Below are 21,367 nucleotides of genomic sequence, written 5' to 3'. Positions count from 1 at the left end.
TTGCTACCTAAACTTTTTATGTGAAGAAGTTATCTGGGGAGCCTGGGTGGCTCAGTTCCTTAAGCGTCCAACTCTTGATTTTGACTCAGGTCATGATCTCATGAGATCAAGCTCCATGTTGGGCTCCACACTGAGTGTGGAGTCTGCTTAAGATTCTCTCTCCCTCCCTCTGCCCCTCTCCCCTACTTGTGTTCTCTCTCTCTCTCTGTCTCTCTCAAATACAAAAATAAATAAATAAATAAATAAATAAATAAATAAAGTTATCTTGTTGTTCATCAAGGCAAAATCAGAATGAGTTTGGTGACATTAAACAGATTTTAATAAAGTACTGAATTCAAACCATTATAAAAAATATATGCTCTTGATAACTTGAATCTCTTATCACCTAGATATTTTTCAACTTCAGTGTTTTGAAAAGAAGCTATTAAATGAGCTGGTGCTTCAGATTATGAAATGGTACCCTGGTGACCTTACAAATTTATCCTCTTTAAGTCTCTCACAGTACCTGGGAATGACTAATTCCAGGGAGAATTAAATCTAATACCTTTTACCTAACTATTGACTTGAGGATTTTTTCCTTCCAGAGAGTATACTAGTTAGCATTAACAAAAAGAAAAAAAATAAACAAACAAAAAAAATGCAAGAAAAAACCCCAAAAAACAAAACAAAAAAAAACCCCAGAAGTTTCAAAAGCCCCAACGTTTGATTTCTGGCAAAAAGCTATTTAGAATCAGAGCTGAGGTGATGGGGTTTTGGGGAGGAAAGAAGGAGGAATAAACTAGTAATAAATTGTAGACTGCAATTCTGTATTCTTAGCATAGTGATGTCATAAAGACACATTTTTAATAGTAATAGAGAGTGAAAGAGACAAAGGCTACACTCTTAAAATTCATTCAAGGTTAAATTATGTGTAGAATCATTTAAAATATTATTTCTACTAGACCATATGCTATTCATTCTATAGCACTAATTTTGACTCAGGTTTAAGCCTGATTCATTTCTATTTCTGTGATTTGGAAATTGTGTGAAATATGGACCTAAACTTGAGTGAGTTTAAATGTTTCATTTTTATTGAAAAGACATTGCTAACCTATGTGTGGTATAAATAATAGCTTGGAGAATATTCTAACTCTTGTGTAAAATAAGCTCTTCTAGGGGACTTAAATAGCCTAAGATCATTCATTTCTTACAAATAATTGGCACACTCAATATAAACCAAAGCTATTTTAAATCAAGTATGTCACCTAAGTGTTTCTGAAAGGTCAAATTTAATTGACCTCCTTGAAGTTATTCAATATATTTGAAAGTAATTAGACAGAATTCCTTCCCTACAATTTAGAAATTCCAAAATTAAGAGTTGGTATCCAAATATTCAGAGTTGGTAAAGTTTTGCTATATTTTGCTTGATAGTGCAGAAGAATTTTGGCAATCCAAGAACAAAATAAAACGTCATAAATCCAAAAATAAGTAAACCATTAACATATACCTTTGCACTCTCATGCCTCAGGTTAAAAGTCAACTCTAAGTTTGTGAGAAAGTGGTCGGAAAACTCGGGATACATATCCAAAACCTCTAACAAGTCTTCTCTCTGGATCTTATGCAAGTCACAGTACGTGAGAGCTCTTACATCTGCATTAGACTTTCCAGGTTTGGCATAAAGATGAACCATTTCTCCAAATATATCGTTTTTCCCTAAAAATAAATAAATAAATAAATAAATAAATAAAGGAGGTAAAAGGAATGTGAACTTAATGCTTTCTTTCTAAAAATACAAGGGGACCAGTGACCAATCCATGGGCCAAGGAATTCAAATGGAAGATCCCCTGGCCAACAGACACTAGAGCCTCAAAATTCCAGTACCTCCTACTGATTGCCTCAGTCATGTTTGTTTGCTGAGTGGTATTTTACCTCTTAACCTACTGGTCCTGATATAATGACTATTATTTCCATGTTTTGATTTTTTGGCTACATGCCTAGAAATGTAGCAACGTGGCTTTAGTCTGCTATGCCTTACATGGCTAGAAAAGGGTCTTGCCATCCAGTAGGTGTGGTCCAATTTTGTCAATCCAGGAATATGAGAAAGACAGCAGTGAGTCAGATTCACAAACTTTCTATCTCAGGATGGTCTCCAGGGGTGATGGCAAACATGGGGGTATAGTGGCACACTTTCAACACTTAGAGGACTAGGGGTATAATTTGAACATACCCTGTTTCCTTTACTAACCACTTTCAGATTTATTTCAGAGTCCAATGATTTGGACTCTGTCCAATTATTGAATATATCTGGCTTTATTTATAGTCTTGCTTTTTACCAAATGGCCTTTACTCTAAAAGTGTGTCCTCCTTGCTTTCTTGCCAAACCTGGGATTATCTCAGTGTCTGGCTTCTGATGGGTTCTCCTCATCCCCTCTCCCTGGCCACATGCCACCTACTTTTCCAGGCTTTGTTTAATACTGAGGATGATGACAGCAACAACAAATGCTTATTAAGAATTAAGTAGGTGCCAGGCACTGTGTCAAATGCATAGGTGAATTATCTCATTCAATCCCTAAAATAACTTCATAAGGAAGTTACTCTCTATTATTTAAATACTATGACTATGAAAAGAAGATTGAAGAGGTAAACTGATTAGACCAAGGTCACCTACTTAGTTGGGTGAAGGGAGGGAGAGAGTAGCCATGTTTAAATCCCATGCATTCTGACTCCAGTCAAAACTTTTTCACACTTGATATGTTTATCTCCTCCCAATATTTTACCTGAATGTCATGGCCATTTAGGTTTTTCTGTCTCTGAATGTCAAAACACTTAAAAATTATAGCTGTGAAATAAATGCTTAATAACTACCAATAAATTATCTATCATACACCTTTTAAAGATCATCAGTGTAAAATGGTACTTTCTTATATATATCCTGAAGCTTCTTTTCAGATTTAGAAAAAACTTTTTGGATCTGTTAAGTTATTTTTTGACAGACAAGCTTATATATACCCAACTATAGAAACTATCAAAGACTTTTAAATGATAAAATTCTAACCAGTCAAAAAATGCTATAATGTTCTTATTTTAAATGTGAATTTAATGGGTAGAAATCAGAGAGCACATCTCTATGACAGAAACTGATATGGGAGAGAATATATTAACTTTGTTTTAAATAAATACTTAGCTTCAAAATGGAATGAAGAATGATAATTTGTGAGGATTTTAGGTGCAGATTTACATGGAAATGGGGACAGAAGAAAAGAATCTCTTGAAATTCTTTATACTTTTAATACTTCAGTATAGATATTGTCAAAGAAAAGCTCTCAACTAAATTCAGCATGGGCTTTGCATCTTAATTAGTTTACACGACTGTAAAAATGAGCAAAAGCTAAGCCAGTCAGCGTGTACTGCTTAACTACACTCTAAAATTACTGTTTTATAAAGCAAGAAGTCTTGTTACCTCCCTGTAGAAGGTGGGGCAGGCTCATTCTAAGATCAGGAAAGCACTGAAGCATGCTTCTTCCCTGGCAACATACAGAGCAAACTGTCAAGGCCGAATGTGGTGAAAATCCAACTTACTATGTAGCCACTACCTGATTTATGTTTTTATTCTTTGCCTTATGCATCTTGTCAATATGGGATTTTAAAAAACCGTCATTAAAATAAAATGATCAAAATATATAGGAATCACTCAAATTTCTTTGTCCTGTGATAGGCCATACTCTGGTCCTACTAGGCAGCAGAGAAGACAGACAACATCCTGTCCTTTTGGATGTTGACATCAAGAATCTAGTGAAAGGAAGTCATTGAATTACATGTTCATTATCTAAATGGACCTGGATTTAATCCACAGGAAAACAAAAAAGTGCAAATGTTCACAAACATTGGGAGCGGATGTTCCCTCAGGGAGACTGAGTCTTAAGGCTGCTGGCTGGGTGTTAGGGACAAAACACTGATCTCCTTTCTCTCTGCTTCCTTCCTCTTCCCCACTCTTCTAACAGTCCAAAGAAATCCTACAAGTTCACACTGACTAAATTTGCTTTTGAAGACACAGATTGGACAGACGGACATTCTTTTGCACCCAAACCAGTTTAATTAACTGGTAATTTTAATTTCCTCAACACCTTTATCCCTGGATGCTAAGTTCATAGGTCATAGTTCACAGGTAAGGACTATATAATTCCATTTGGTGGGACACAGCAAGTAAAAGTGCAGAGCATATAGATGGAACCTATCAATACATAGACACAGTTCATGACAAGGCATTGGCACACGCTAGCAAGTAACCCACAATGGACACATTTTATTTAAGGTGTTAAGGGATCCCAAATGAATCCAAGGCCCTCCAACATGAAAAGCAAAATGCTGACTATTTTCATACATTTGGGTTCTGATGTTTAAGTAGCTTCCAAGAACTAAAGAGAGTCATGGAAGTGTTTACACATTGGAGGAAAAGTAAGATAGTCAAGAAAACGTATTTTCTGCAAGGTCAATTTGATTTGAATTGAATTTTAAATAAAGCTTTAAAATTACTATCAGTCTTAAATAGTACTCATAAAAAACCAGATCAATCCTTTTTTTCTATCATTTTATAAATTTTTTTTTTTTTTCAACGTTTATTTTATTTTTTGGGACAGAGAGAGACAGAGCATGAACGGGGGAGGGACAGAGAGAGAGGGAGACACAGAATCGGAAACAGGCTCCAGGCTCTGATCATTTTAAAATACACAATGCACCAGCTAACAACTGAATCTGTCACCATCCAGTTCTAAAACACTCACCCAGAATAGCTACCACAATGTCATCTTTGAGGATTTCGATGGAGCCTCTGGATAAGAAATAAAGTGCAGTGAGAACATCCCCACAGTGAACGAGGGTGTCTCCTGGAGGTGCATGGGTGGTCTTGAACTTCATTGCCAAAGCTCTAAGGCAACCTTTACTTGCCCCCCGAAAGGCTTTGCAGTTTTGCAGCAAAGTCTGGTTGAGGTGTAGACAAATATCAGCTTGTAAACATTCTGGGAAACCCTTTAGGACCTGAAGAAAAAACATAAAGAGTTTCATACTACCAGTGCACAGGGTACATCCACTTGAAATAAAGTATATTTCTTGCTCCCAGAACTGCAGGTGTAGTCATTGTCACACGAGTTCTTACAATGCTTCTACCTCGCCAACCTTAATGAATACTTGGTTTGCTAAACATGTCAGAATTTTAACTCAAATACTTGTTCTCTGAATTAACTGCAGGCATTCAGACTCAACACAAATGCTGTCTCATTAAAATGTGATGCCGATGTTTCACACTGCTTCTCATTCCCTGAATTATGTGAGGTAGCATCATACTGTGCACATATATAATGCAATGTGACAATTAATAAGACATAACTAATGAGAGGCGGTACAGCTAGGAAGACAACCTTTTGAAGGAATCTCAAGTCAATTTGGATTGCTATCTCTGGTATACATTTTAATTATAATTAGTAAAAATAATGATCCTGAAATAGCCATGGCATTTGTAAATGTCATATACAAGAGAGTGCTCTTAGCTAACAGTACGTGGAATATTTATGTTTCATATGCACACTATTAATACTAAATATTTTGATAAGCACTGAAAATAGAGAAAGGGAAGGATAACAGCAAACATACTTTAAAAGTATAGTTCTGTTTTCAGAAATGGAAATCGTGCCAGAGTTTACGATGCAAACATAAAGCTTCTAACAGCACTACTAGTAGTTTTGACAACTTATTCAGTAACTGATTTAAAACTTGTAGAAGAAATTAAATAATAACTTGTGACAAGTGCTACTCAGTTTAAACGGGATAAAATTGAATATTATTTTATAAAAATCCCCAGGATATGGGCCAAAGACACTCAACTCTTACTTCTCTTTGTGTGTCTTAGTTATCTTGGGTGTCATATCTAGATTTTAATTCTCATGTTGACTTTCCTCTGTCATTAAAAATAAATCCATTTAAATATGCTTTGGAGTAGAGGGAGGAGGCAGCACATAGTACCTAATAATGCAATTTTAGGATTTCCTAACCTTTGGGTCAACCTTGCTATTGCTGTCCGATAAAGCTAAAAATAATCATGAATCATTTGTACAGATAATTGAAATGTATATGGTCCATAGGAGAACTTCAACTTAGATCATATTTGAGTTACCTTACACTTATTTCTATTTTACATGTTAAAGCAGCCACAGGTCTACTGCATCTGTAGGACCACTGTGTGATGCAATTGGTCAGACCAGTTGTGCTATCATACAAACGGATCAATGAGAGACCTAAAACATGGCAGCCACTATCTGCAATCTTGTTTCCTTCATGGTAACGTCACCCATAGAAATGGGTCAAGGGTGTTTTAGAAGACAACTCACAGAACGTGAGTTCTGGTCATGAATTTGCCACAGGTTGACACTTGTGCAAGTCACTTGATCTATCTGTGTTTCTTTGCCAGAGAATAAGAGCTTTTACAATTTTGAAAATTGCCGTAAGTTACCAATGCATAGTGTGCCAATTGCTAGATACCGCTTACCCAGCTCCAAATATCTGTAGGAATTCAGACATTTGTCCCGAAGTTTCTGTATTACCTGGCTCAGACCTGAAAGAAATGAGCCTTCCTCTGAGTTCCTGGGTACTCATCTGAACCTCTGTCCTTAACTCTCCCTTTCAGACTTTGTCTACATGACTGGACTTCTGCCAGATTTCCTGCATGGACGGAAGACCTCTCCAAAATGATAACTTGCCTAGTCTTTGCCCATTTTTGCTTTGGGGGGCTAGTGGGTCTTTCTGCACTCTTTGTCAGATCCTACACAACCCAGCTCCTCTCCTAGAGCCAACCCTCTGGTACGTCACCGATCCCTCCTACATGGGATTCTTTGGCAAGTTATGCCAGACTAGAATTGAGTGATGTTTGTATACTGTTTTCTGAAATGGGACCACTTTATTTGGAGGTGTTACAGTAGGAAAAACCCCAGTTCACTGGTCTTCCTGCACACTTTTCCTCCCTGAAGCCCATTGTTGTGGTCTTGGCATGATTCTCAGATGTCCTCAACCGGGTAAAAATGTAAAGGGCCTCACACCAAGTAACAAGTTAGACATGCTTATTTTTCTCCTAAGATTTCACTTATTTATAATAAGGCACAAAAAGACATTTTATATTTCACATAAATGGGGAACTAGCACTTCTACTATAATAGTTGGAATGAGATTATTGAGCTTATAGCTGCTATTTCTGGCATTTTCCTGAAGTTCCTCCATTACACTTTCTGAGTATAGCTTGCTTATAAAAGGAAAAACTGTGCATGTGTGTGTGCGTGCACATGTGTACACAGGTGTGTATGCATGCTTTGAATTGGAAGGTGCAGATAAGATAGACATAGGGACTACTCATTTCTCTGAGCACATTAGATGCGCTATGGAATCAGACAGGCATGAGCTGAAGTTCTATTTCCATCACTTACTAGTTGGGACTTTGGTCAATTCAATTCAATTTTCTTGAGATTCAGTTTCTTCAATTGGAAAAATAATTAATAATATCTACCTCACAGGGTTGTGCTCACGATTAAATGTGATAATGTATGTAAATCATCCTATCCATTGTAGATGTGCCATAGACCGTTTATTCCCGACTCTTTTTTGTCATACATATTTGTTGTTCCTGAAGAGCTGGTAAATTATCTTTAGCCAGAAATTGAGATATGCAACATCCAATGTATTCTCCTTGGTCTCTGGTGAATAGAAAATTCACCACTAACTTTTGTGTTCCATTGTCTCAACAGAGTTTAAGACTTCTTTTTTTCTCTCCTCTTTCTAACTTCTGTTTCCTGTTTCTGACTTGTGTTAAATGTTTTGGCTTACTTGCACTTAGGTTTTCACTGTGAGTGTTCTTAAATTCTTTTTGAAAGTAGGCATTTACTAAATTAATATAAATATGTTATTGGAATTCCGATATTCTTAGAAACACTCAGAAGACCATGAAAGGCTCTTGGGAAAGTCTTTCAACATCATTCTACTCTCTTCTCAAGTGTCCTTGTTAAGTGTCATTTTCCTAGCATTTATCCTATCAGATGTGCCACCCACTGGAAAGACTGGTCTCAAGTTGGAGGTACCATAGAGTTTCATGGAGAAGTCTTTGCTTGTCCACAGAGAAGATACACACCTGTTAGCATGAAGGACTTGTCCAGATTAAGGAATTGTCCTGTGGGGTTAGTCCTTCACTGACTTTCTTGATTTTCTTAAGTCAGTTATGTAGATCACTCAAGTAAAATTCCATAGAAGTTAATATTTAGTAATTGAATGTCTTACTAGCCCAGAGATTTAAATGTCATACATAAGTCAGCAGCTTATGTATGAATCTGGGCATGCCTAAGTAAAGAGACTTTATAAAAGCAGAGTTAAAAGACAGAAACAGTAGAGAAATAGAGGTAGAAGAACACTGGAAAGAGTGAGGAGAATGGGGTAGGTTTAAATAGTAGTCATCGGAGACACCCATTTCCATTGGTCCCAGCAGTGTTCCCTTCCTTACTTCCTACTGATTCATTGTACTTTTATTTGTCAGTTTTAGTTCCTCTGCTAAATTCCCTGACACAGAACTTCCTCATTTAACACTCAAATATTGGCATTTTTACCAGGCCTAGAAGATCTGGTAGTAAAGGGTAGCTATGTCAAACACACAGGTACAAACTAAGACACAAGCTGGCTTTGTGATTGTTAAAATTATTTCTACTCCACGCAATATAACCTTCTCTGTCAAGTTCTGAAGCTCTGAGGGTACACAGCACCTTTCACTGTGTATCTTGAGTCATTATTTATTGAGTTAATTAGATTTCAAAGACCAAGGAACATCACAGAGAATCAAGTTCATGGCCTGCAACTTGGAAAAGTAGCTCTCACTCTCAGCAAATATGTAATAAGTATCTACTCTGTACCAGGCACTCTACTGGCTATAGAAGCATAACTATGAAAACACACACACACACACACACACACACACAAAACAAACAAACAAAACAACAACAAAAAACATGTTCTGAAAATATCCCTGAAAATTTACCTAAAGCCCAGATTTAAGTGCCCAGATTAAAAATATATATATATAGATATATATAAAATCAGAATTTCCCATTGTTTGCTCTGCATGAACATTTATAGCACACATTTGGACATTTATAATAGATATTTATAATACCAATGGTTGTTCAAATGAACCCTCAAAATACAGTTAGTTAATTTAAGGTGAATGAAAAGCTCTCATTTAACTTTTCTAATATTTGCAGTTATGAGGGATTTTTTAAACTTTCTGATGCTCCAGAAAATTTTTTCAAGGCTAATAAAAATCTCATGTCTTTTTTATGGTATAAGGTCACTTGAATATTTTACAAATGTAAGGTTATCTCCCCTTTACTTCACTTTATGTGAATAAAACTCTTTGGGATCCTCAAATTATGTAAGACAAATGAGACATTCATTCTTTTGACTTGGAAGTGCTTTCTGTGATTGTTAAAAGCAATCAACCCATAGTTTAGTATCAAAGGACCCAAAGTTTAAGGGCATTCAAACAAGGATAACCCAACAATTACAAAATACCATAGCATGATCAAATCAAACTAAAACTCTGAAGAATCAAACAAAGAGCAAAAATGGAAATAACTATTCCATTGTAAGCACCTATCAAACATGATTGAATATTAATTCAGGAGTATTTAACTTTACACTAAACTTCTCTCAAATGTGAATTTGCTGACACACACCTAATGGAATAAATACTACCATACTGTTAATATTTGCAATTATGCAGTGTGTGAAGTCAAATTTCTTCCATACTGAGCAATGAATACAAAATTTAGAAAGGAATGGAGGCTGAGGTTAATATAAACCTGCAATTTCTGATTTGATATGAATGTACCCATCAAAATGACATTAGTCTCATTTTCTTTTTAGTAAGCAGATCTTAAACTTTTATACTTAAGTCAATAAAAACAATTATAGTACCTAATTTATGTATTGGGGTTTCAGTGAAAAACAAGTTTGGCTCAAGTCTATGACAGATTATAACTAGAAAAATGTGTCCAGGGCTTCTGTCAGTGGAGTCTAAGAGAACAGATATTAATGAATATTAATTAAGATGATTATTATTGTCTTTTATATGAAACTATTATATCATCCTTCAGGGTGAGGGACTGCTGTCTATTGGATTTTGCTCTGGAAAAAGTTCTCTTGTAATCATACTTCAATACAACTTGTCTTCTAACAGTAACTATATGTCTGGTGGGTAGGGCAGGTGACTTATAGTCTTAAAGCCACATTCTCTTCCCCACCCAAAAGTTTAAGGCTTCCCTTTATTCTGTGAGTCTCCACAGTCCTGGCCTCACCCCTATGTGATTAAAGGAAGGTAGAGGTTGCAAGAAAGAAATGTTGTTAGTTCCTCAATCAGCTTTTACCTGGATGCTGACAGGTAAGGATTTTCAAATTAAGTTAAATATTCACAATATACTCTATTATTCCTTCCTCAAATTTAAGATACATGATTCAATGTTTGCTGTTTCTTAGGCTGGACTGCCAAATGCTCTTTTATGGTGGGTATACTTTCTAAGTTCTGTTAGAAGAAATCAACAATGGAGTTTTTTTTATGAAGATGTTCTCCAGACACCATCTATAGTGTTTTAAACCCTCTATGTGCTCTGGAAAGAATCACAATCTATTTTCTTATAGATATCCTCTATCCAGATAATATTGGAAAGTTGGTTTATGTTGTAATGAATGCATTTTTATTTGTTTCACTTAGCATAGCTGCAGAGAGGAACATTCCTAAAGGCAGGCTGAAAAGGGCACCATTGAAGAAGACAGTCTGTGTCAAATGATTCCCCTAAACAGCAAATTAATCTTATGAACAAGTTTGGTAACTATGATAACTCACATTAGGAAATTTTCTGAGGAGCTTCTCTGGTTCATTAAATACACTTAGATCTTGACAAATTAGGATTAATCAAAACACAAATTAGCACTCCCCATAAAACACTAATCCTCAAGTGTGATTATCAAATAGATGATGCAGGCAATATATTAAATCTTAAATCTCTGCCCTTAAGACTTTATAGCGTTTTCTGATTCTGATAGAATCACTGTTTGCCATGTGGGCATTCAGCATTTGATAAATCCTTACCACTTACAAGATACTGAACCTTGCTTTTGTTGTTTCTAGAAACTCATGCATTCCCTAATTTTGAGGTCATCCCAGATCATGTTATTGCTATGGTTATGGTTTATCATTCAGGAATAGGAAACATATATTTTTCATCTTTCCTGGGAGATTACATGTTTAATACTTCATGTTTACCCACTGATCATGAAAAGTGGATTGTTTTAGGAGTTATAAACATTCAAGTGTATGCAGCTGTGGTCTGAAGCTCAAACTGCTTTGCTATCTGCTTTCTTATTTTACCTTCATGTGACTAATGAGAATGAGGAGTTATTTTATTGTATAAGGATACCATATCTGGCCAGATTGTTGGCAAAGCAAAGTATCCTGCAATCCATGATAGGGGGCTTTATAAACCTTGAGAAAATTAACTAATTTTAAAAATGTAACTTTTCCACATTTGTCACATGGTTACATCATTTAGAAACAAAATCATGAACAGAACAGAAACTTGCCACACGTAGACAGGGAAACCAATGTCATAAATCCTGAACCACTTTTGATACAAGTAATGATTCCCTGAAAAATGAAACAGTTTTCCCTCCTGGTTCTTCTCCTTGCCTCTCTCAGTTAACAGCATGATATGTGAGATGCGTCTTTGCTTCCAGAAGGACAACTTTAAACTGACTCCGATTAAGTCAGGGCCAAAGATGAGTTGGAGTGTGGGTAATGATGAGTAGGCAGAAAGGATTTATTGCTTTTACATCCATGTCCTTGTTACCCAGATTCTGGAGTTCTGCTGACTCAGCAGAAGACTGATTATTTTCATTTTATTTTTTTTTTTAAAAAGTGCATTAAGATGTATGCAGTAAAATCTCAAGGGAAACCCACAGAACCCACTAGGTTTTCTTAAGGTAACAGGAGGAACCCGGATACTGAGAAACAATTGCAGGACCTTCCCCTGAACCCAACTCCTTGAGAGAGGGAGCGAGGGCAGGCATTAACAGAAAAAATTACAGTGGGGTCTATTGGATGCTTTGAAAACACTTCTTCCAAAATGGATGAATTGTAAATGACCTGAGCTTGCTCACAAAGAAAGGAAAAGGGAGTGCAGTCTGCCAGGTAATGAAAAGAGTGATTTAAGTACCACCCTGTACTTGATATGCTGTCTTGAACTTAAACCTAGTTTTGTTTTCAGAAACCTTTCTCATGTGATAATATTTTAGAATCAAATGTTTTGATTCAACTTTATATAAAGCATAGAGAGTGGTGATTACCTCATTTTTTATATGTGAAAGCTTAAATATAAATGCATTAGAGATTTTATTTGTGGAGGAACTAAGACTTCAGACTTAGTCTAGGGTTCCTTCAACTATTTGACTTACCACAGCTGTCCATTACACTGGATTTCTAAAGTTGCGTCTAACGTGGTGACAAAACGTTCCCCATTCATTTCATTTATTGGTTTTTATCAATAATTAACAAAGAATAGAAATGTAGCATACATGTCATTTTCACTCTGTACCAGTTATGGTATTTGTTCCTTCGAATGGTTAGGGTCAGACAATTCCAATTGTTTCCTAGGAAAAGTGATGACTACATCAGCAACTACCAAACTTTTCACAAAATAGGAGAAGCGCTCAAAATAGCAGAAGTTCTTCCTCCACCTATCTGATTCCTCTTCTGTAAAATGTATTGATTCTTGCTACCCCGGCACTCTAATAAATGTTTCAGATATTGTTCCTACACATTTCTACTTCTGCCAACTGAATTTTAAACCAGCTGTGCGTGTTCTGAAATCTATTCATGCCAGCTGTACTTGTTAGTGGAATCACGTAACTTAATCATGTTGCACATAAAATAATAAAATATGTGTAAAACAAGAGAGCAGTTTCCTTCATCCCCATGAAAATAAAAAGCTAAATGCTTTGGAAAGACTTAATAAAGATGAGTCATCTTAAAAATTGCAACTACAGGGGCGCCTGGGTGGCTCAGTCGGTTGGGCGTCCGACTTCGGCTCAGGTCACGATCTCGCAGTCTGTGAATTCGAGCCCCGCGTCGGGCTCTGGGCTGATGGCTCAGAGCCTGGAGCCTGCTTCGGATTCTGTGTCTCCATCTCTCTCTGCCCCTCCCCCATTCATGCTCTGTCTCTCTGTCCCAAAAATAAACAAACGTTAAAAAAAAAAAATTGCAACTACAGATTGTTTTTACATTAAGTGTACGTGCTTAAACATTTATAAAAGTAGAAATGTTATATAGTCCATTAACTCTGGCTATAATCCAAAAAGTTTTAAAAATTATTAAAACATGACCAGAAAATCAGAAATACATGGCTATTAAGAACGACACTTTATGATAACCTTTGGATCAAAGAAGAAATAATGCAGAAAGCAATAAAAGGAGAACAAGTCATACCAAAACCAATGCAACCACAGAAAAGCTTGCATTGAAAGGAAAATGTACAGTCTTAATGCCTCCGGTATTACAGAAGAAAGACTCCAACAATAAAAGACTTTAATACAATCTTGAAAATAATAGACCAATCCAAAGGAATAAAAAATGGGGAATTAATGAGGGCAAACTCTGGAAATAAAAAGAATAGTGGCAAGTATAAATTAATGCAAAGGCTAGTTCCTTGAACAACATCCAATGAAATTCATAAATCTTTCGAAAGCCTGCTAAAGGCAAGTAGAGAGAACAAAACATACAAGTTTAGGAAAGAGAAGGCAGATGTACCTGCTGATACAGAAAAGACTGGGTTAGAAGAGAACCCTACATGCCATTTTACAACTCTGAAAGCCTAGATGAAATGGACGAATGCTTCACAAAACAAACATTACCATATTGGCCAAGGAAGAAAAAGAGTAAATAAATACCTAGTAGAGTTGAAATGGTGATTAAAGACCTATATGAAAACCTCCAGGACCACATGGTTTTACAGATAATTTCTTTCTAACATTAAAAGAACATATAAGTGTATGCCATATCAAAATAGAGGTAAAATTCTAAATAATTTACTAACCAATAGAATCAAAAAAGAATAAAAAATAAGTGACCAAGTAGCGTGTATTTCAGGAATGCAAAGATATTTTAAAAGTATTAGTCTTAATGGTGAAGTTATTTTTATTGAAGTCAGCTATCACTATTCAAAATTGTTTCGGAAGATCTAGTGAACTAAAAATCATAATACATAGTATTTAATTTTTTTTTCAACGTTTTTTATTTATTTTTGGGACAGAGAGAGACAGAGCATGAACGGGGGAGGGGCAGAGAGAGAGGGAGACACAGACTCGGAAACAGGCTCCAGGCTCCGAGCTGTCAGCACAGAGCCCGACGCGGGGCTCGAACTCACGGACCGCGAGATCGTGACCTGGCTGAAGTCGGCCGCTTAACCGACTGCGCCACCCAGGCGCCCCAATAATACATAGTATTTAAAAAGAGAGAATGAATTTCTTTCTTTTTGATGCTGATATGACTGCACATCTAGAATATCCAACATAAATGCTCAAGGAAAATCCTCCAAAACCCCAAACCAAACCAAATTACATTAAACTAAGAAAAAGTCCTATCAAAACAATGTAGGGAATGTACTAGGTTGCTGTAAAGAAGATAGTTTGACTCCTTATTATCTATACACAGGTAAAAATGGAAATGTGTAATATATGTCATTTGTTTAACTGACTATGCTGTACAAAGTTGAAGAATAAATTTAATAGCAAAGATAAGAATTTCTTAAAATTTTTTTTTAATGTTTATTTATATATGAGCGAGAAAGAGAGACAGAGTGGGCGTGGGGGACAGGCAGAAAGAGAGGGAGACACAGAATCCCAAGCTGGCTCCAGTCTCTGAGCTGTCAGCACAGAGCCCGACCCAGGGCTCGAAACCACGAACCGTGAGATCATGACCTGAGCCAAAGTCAGAGGCTTAACTGACTGAGCCATCCAGGCGCCCCCATACATTCTTTTTTTTTAAATGTTTATTTATGTATTTTGAGAGAGAGAGAGTCTCTGCACTGTCAGCACAGAGCATGATGTGGGGCTCCATCTCACAAACTGTGAGATCATGATCTGAACTGAAATCAAGATGGACGCTCAACTGACTGAACCACCCAGGAGCCCCAAATTATATACATTCTCGACATTGTTGGTAAATCTTGATATTGGTTACAATTTCCGACTCTCATTAGCCAGATCTGACAATCTCATCTTTGGATTATCTCAAATGTCAATGTGGACTTTGTTGTAATTGAATGAAAACAGTCATATATCTTATCTGGAAGAATAAGAACTCTCAAGTAGCCAGGGAAAATAAGAAAAACAAGATTAGTTAGGGTTGACCTACTTTGTCAGATATTAAAGCATAGTATAAAGTCACTAGGTACAAATTATTATATTGCCATAGGAATGAACAAATAGAGCCAATTTGAAAGTAAAGATACGTATACCAATTATATCTGACAATTTAATGTTTAAATAAGATGGTATTTTGAATCAATAGAAAAATAATGACTTATTTACATTCTACCTTCTATTCAGATAAAGAGAATAATCTACAAAGCTACATTTCAAACAGAATACAGAATTTTCTTTCTAATCACACAACAAAATTTACAAGTAAATCTGGGACACTACTTGTATAATCCATATGTTTCATAGGACCTTTGAAAATCAGGACAAGATCTCTGAACTATATAAGTTGACTAACTGGACCATATTTAAAAGAATTTTTTTTAAAAAAAACATTTTTACATCTGAAAGATATTTTTTAAAAAATCAATATATTGAAAAGAGATTAGAAACAAATTGCAATATAGATGACAGACAAAACATTATTATCTATAATTCACAGAGATTTCTTATAAAATAAGAAAAAGGTAACCAAAAAACTATACAAAATTGCTACGTATAGGTAATTTATAGAGGAAACATCTTGATTAACCATACATGCTTTATTATAATGCTGTGACCTCAGTGTTTTGTGTCTATTGTTCAATATGAAGCACTGGTCATTGACAAAGCAGACAAAATTAGAGTCAGATTCTGGGCTAAAGTGCCCATCTTAAAATACGACTAACACCCCAATTTCCTGGCATCCACACATAGTGATTCCACTGTTAGAACAAGCTGAGGGTGGGGCGCCTGTGTGGCTCTGTTGGGTGAGCGTCCTTCTTGGTTTTGGCTCAGGTCATAATGTCACAGGTCCTGAGATGGAGCCCTGCGACCAGCTCTGCGCTCATGGCGCAGAGGCTGCCTGGGATTCTATCTCTTTCCTCTCTCCCTGTCCCTCCTCTGCTTGTGTGCACTCTCTCTCTCTCAAAATATATACATAAACCAAACCAAACCAAAACAAACAAACAAACAAACAAACAAAACAAAACAAAACCAAGATGAGGGCTAGTAGAAATGGAGCTCTATGATTCAAATACAAGAATTATACCTACACAGAATGAACCTTTGACTTATCTTCTCACCCTGGTAGGCGTTTCTAACTACTGATATGTTTCAGTTCTATGGTGATGTAAAGCATTGTGATCTAAGAAGATTCCAGTGGAGTGGGAAAAAAATGAACTGCAGCACTTATATAAATGATTTAGCACAGCTCCAGAGTATGAAAATGTACTATCTTAGGTGCTGGAGCCTGAATAAGAATGATTCTTGGGGCGCCTGGGTGGCGCAGTCGGTTAAGCGTCCGACTTCAGCCAGGTCACGATCTCGCGGTCCGTGAGTTCGAGCCCCGCGTCAGGCTCTGGGCTGATGGCTCGGAGCCTGGAGCCTGTTTCCGATTCTGTGTCTCCCTCTCTCTCTGCCCCTCCCCCGTTCATGCTCTGTCTCTCTCTGTCCCAAAAATAAATAAAAAATGTTGAAAAAAAAAATTTAAAAAAAAAAAAAAAAGAATGATTCTTATCAGTTCTTAAATTGAGTGTAGACTTCTGGGGGTGACCCGCCTGACCAATAGGAGCCCCAAGATGCAAACAAAAAGAGGTTTTTAAGGAACATCTGCTATAAAAGAGGCAAGGATTATATATTTTTTCCACTCACACTCATCCACACGGATAGCATAATGTCTAAACCAAGAAAACAATAAAAAAATATGTCAATTCCTTAAGTACTACTGCCTTAAGACTATAAGAACATTTGAACTGGATGAACTTACTCTTGTTTGTTTTTACCCTTAAAAACTGATATAAAAAAACTCTGACATCTGTTTAGATGTATATTAAAAAAATAAATTAAAAAAAAAAACCATCTAAACTCTGACATAGTGGGTGGACTATTTACATATCCATTTCTTTCTTTCTTTCTTTTTTTTTTTTACACATCCATTTCAATATAAATTTCCAGGTTCCTGCAATGTCTCAGATAATTCTCCCACTAAAGAAAATACTGGACTTTATTTTGTGAGAAATTGTGAATGGCTTGATTTCATTAAGTTTGATAAATGCTGAATTTCTCTGATATTTGAATTAAAAGGGACTTAAAGTCATATTTACAGAATGTTGGAAAGCTAAATTTTGATGTCTTTCTGTATTTTTTTAAATTATAGGCTAAATCTGTGTTGAATACTAAGTGATCTCAAACTGAATGGAGTTTGTTTTTTGTTTTTTTTTATTTATTTATTTATTTTTGGGACAGAGAGAGACAGAGCATGACCGGGGGAGGGGCAGAGAGAGAGGGAGACACAGAATCGGAAACAGGCTCCAGGCTCCGAGCCATCAGCCCAGAGCCTGACGCGGGGCTCGAACTCACGGACCGCGAGATCGTGACCTGGCTGAAGTCGGACGCTTAACCGACTGCGCCACCCAGGCGCCCCAAACTGAATGGAGTTTGAATTACTCCTGTGCTTCTATGACTCCAGAGAAAGTGTTTGGAAATGCATCACATGCTCCAGCAGGAGAAGTTGCACTCTAGAGTCCTGTTTGAATAGTACCATTATTTCAAAGAGCTAAAAAAAATTGGACACATCATTTCCACTGTCCTATTGTTGGGAGAAGAACATTACTAATGAACGGAAGAACTGCAATATGTTCACTGCCTCAGTGTGGTGTTTTTGCAATGACTGTTTTTTCATGCGTAAAGCCCCAGGCCACGCTGTCACTTCCCGTGGTTCAGGAACCACCGAAAATAAAATCCCACTGTTAAGAGCTCCCTTTGCACAGAAGCAGCATGGTGCCAGCCATAAATAAGTCCTTCTTGGGGCGCCTGGGTGGCGCAGTCGGTTAAGCGTCCGACTTCAGCCAGGTCACGATCTCGCGGTCCGTGAGTTCGAGCCCCGCGTCAGGCTCTGGGCCGATGGCTCGGAGCCTGGAGCCTGTTTCCGATTCTGTGTCTCCCTCTCTCTCTGCCCCTCCCCCGTTCATGCTCTGTCTCTCTCTGTCCCCTCCCTCCCCCCCCCAAAAAAATAAGTCCTTCTTGATAACGGTTGGAGACAAGGATGAAGTGACCATAATCATTTGTGAAACATGATGGGGCACATACCATTTGGGACACGAAAATACCAGATGCCTGTCTGAAGTCTGCTATTGTGCATGTCAGGGGGCTCCAGATGGTACTTGCTGCTCTGTGTGCTATTTTTGAGACTTTAGAGTAAGTAGCTTGGTAAAAAATAGGAAAGACATGCACCTTGCCCTTTCTAAAGCACATATGGTTCAGGTACTGGCTACACTAGGCAAGCACGTGTGCTAGGAGATTTCTTGCTAGCGAGAAACTTTGCTGCCTACATAGTTTCTGTAGAGCCAGGCAGTTTCTGTTAACTAATCAGCATGCAGATGAAAACATCTTCTAAAGTACATTGTAGACAGCTATTTTAATACAGCTCTTAAAGAGTACCTAGGTATTTCCTTACAGAAAACTAAAAGATGTCTCACCAGTCCTGATGGGATGAGCCCTGGGTGTTGTAAGTGATGAATCACTATATTCTACTTACTGCTGAAGCCAAGACTATACTGTATGTTAACTAACTTGAGAATAAAAAATAAATAAATAAATATAAAAAAAATAAAATCAATGCAGGTTTTTGCCAGTCTCCATGCCCCATTTTCAAATGTATGAATTTACTCGCTAGTCTGTGTAGAGAAGCAACATGTTTTTCAAATTCGGCAATATCTGCAATAATTTTTGCAGGCTGACTGCTGGTTTTGAAACTATGCTTTTTTGTTAAGAATATTACCGGTCAAACAAAAAAAACATCAATGCAAACTATACACCGATGTGAAAATTGTGTTGTGCTATTGGTATCTTTAAATGTAAGTGATTTTCTTCTCTGACGAATTCCTAGAATCCTTGCCTGCTAGAGGGGTAAATATGAGGCCACCGTATTTTTAATCATGTTTTTAAACTTTATGGCTAAAGAATCAAAGGTTTTCCATTGACCCTATTTATCAACTTGGCTGCATAAAGGATCTTTAGAAAAAGTTAAAAGGGGGATGAAAACAATATGGTAAAAACAAGCCATGCTGTTCTGTATATTTTGCTTAACATTTCCAATGGGGTTTAATGTCACAAGGACTGTTTCTGTATGAGCGGCTGACTTGCACAGGACTGAAAGAGCTCATCATTACCTTTCACTATGGTGTATCAAAATAGACTGTGAGTGGAGGAGATTTATATAAAGGCCTGGCATAGATGAAGTCATTTCAGTTAGCATAGAGAATAGGTACAACAAAGTATTTGATGGCGTAGAGTTAGATCATGGATGCAGAAATAATCAGTGTTTGTAGTTAACAATTAAGTACAGAGTAGTCAGCAGTCAGTAGTAGTCGTAGGTAGGTAGTACTTAGTACTTAAGGTCAATAGGCAGAGTTAACAAATGATTCTCTGAGGGATAGCAGAGGAGCTGGAGAAGAGCCGTTGAAGGAAACCAGATTTTCACTAAGATGCTTCTTAGACATCACATCAACTCCAAGGAGTAAGAATTTCTATTAAATAATATGCTTATTATTTATTTGTCTTTTCTCCATTTTGATTGGCTTTGTTTGTTTGGGCTATTATAAATGAATGATTTGTCACTCCGAGTCCTATTTTGGTTCTAAGCATTTTTAGCCTACTCAGTTGACTCTTGAATGAGATCTCTAAAAGTTCTCCCTGCTTCTTCACCTCTTCACCTATTTTATACCTCCTTCTTTCTGAGGACTTAATCTACCCTCTGCTTAACCAAGGAGATTGGACCATGTGGTGCTAATACCATTGAGTTTACTCCTTTTCTCCTCAAAGTCAGTGCCTTTACCCTTTTTCTTTTTGTACCTGCCTGTCTTTAAGGGAAACTTGTCTATCTACCCTGCTGAAACATTCATCCCTCTTCCTAGGTTCTCATTCCAACTCCTTTCTATGTCTCTTTCTCAAAAATTTCTCCATTAATACCTCAGGATAAAAAAAAAATGTCAGTTGCTCTCTTTCCTCTTAAAATAAATTAAACAAAGTTGTTTCTGCACTACCTGCCTTAATTTTCTCTTGTGCTTCCCCACATATGGGACTCAATTCCTGTCCTAGTGTTTACCTGAAATGGTTCCCTTCTGTTCTCTGTCATTGACAATTCACCATAAAAGAGAACCAGAAGCTCACTACAGATAGCAAGGGAGCAGGCAGCAGGTAGGTTTGAATCTCCATCTTTAAGCAGAAAATCTCCCATAATAATTGTTCTATATGTTTAGCATATTTGAGTTCTGGTGCTTTAAAAACATTTGACAATGACAAGTTTCATGAAATTACAGAGAGGTTAAGTGACTTGTCCAAGATGAGTGGCAAATTGAAGAGCTGGTATTTAGGTCTTCTGAATGCCTGTTCTTATTTTTTTATATTATTAGGCATAACTAGGGGGGGCATTTTTAAGATAAGAAATAAAATTCTTCCTCAGTTGTTCATAAAGGATTGTCTTCCATGTCAATATAATTTTAAATTATGAAGTCGTTTCTGTCATGAATGATTTATTTCCCTCCCTCCAGGATGATGTATAGAGCCTGGTCACAAGGCCAAGCCCTTGTGTGTAATATGAAGAAATTTGACTCTAGATTGACTTTCAGTTCTTGACAATGTGGGATAATGTCAGAAAGTGTCAGACTGGGTCAGAGGACAGCTTTCAATTTGGGAAAATCCTTGAGATACCCTTTCTCAATCTTAATCTGAGAAAGTATCTCCTCTTCCTAACTGGTCAAATTTGGAGGAGTAGAAGGGAGAGAGTTTTTCAGAATTGACCTATAGACATTTTTGACAAAATTGTCATTATTCCTAAGCTTGACATCAGATACAAAAG

The 21,367-nt window shown here is 36.9% G+C and overlaps 1 protein-coding gene across 9 annotated transcripts in view; it reads right to left on the bottom strand.

Moving 5' to 3' along the window:
• The window catches only part of KCNH7 (potassium voltage-gated channel subfamily H member 7), a 492,691-nt gene that overhangs the window by 35,401 nt on the left and 435,923 nt on the right, over window positions 1-21,367 (bottom strand). For 8 of the 9 annotated variants that reach the window (XM_058715116.1, XM_058715124.1, XM_058715121.1 and 5 more), the window contains 2 exons: window positions 4,761-5,013; window positions 1,487-1,692 (listed from right to left, as the gene is read on the bottom strand). In XM_058715116.1, coding sequence (XP_058571099.1) covers window positions 1,487-1,692; window positions 4,761-5,013 — 459 coding nt within the window. The remainder of the gene's footprint in view (window positions 1-1,486; window positions 1,693-4,760; window positions 5,014-21,367) is intronic. The other variant, XM_058715117.1, reaches the window with a different exon arrangement.

The sequence above is a fragment of the Neofelis nebulosa genome, chromosome 2 (genome assembly GCF_028018385.1).
Source record: "Neofelis nebulosa isolate mNeoNeb1 chromosome 2, mNeoNeb1.pri, whole genome shotgun sequence".
Lineage (NCBI taxonomy): Eukaryota > Metazoa > Chordata > Mammalia > Carnivora > Felidae > Neofelis > Neofelis nebulosa.
Note: the sequence above shows the minus strand (reverse complement) of the source record. Positions and strands in the feature narration are given on the sequence as shown.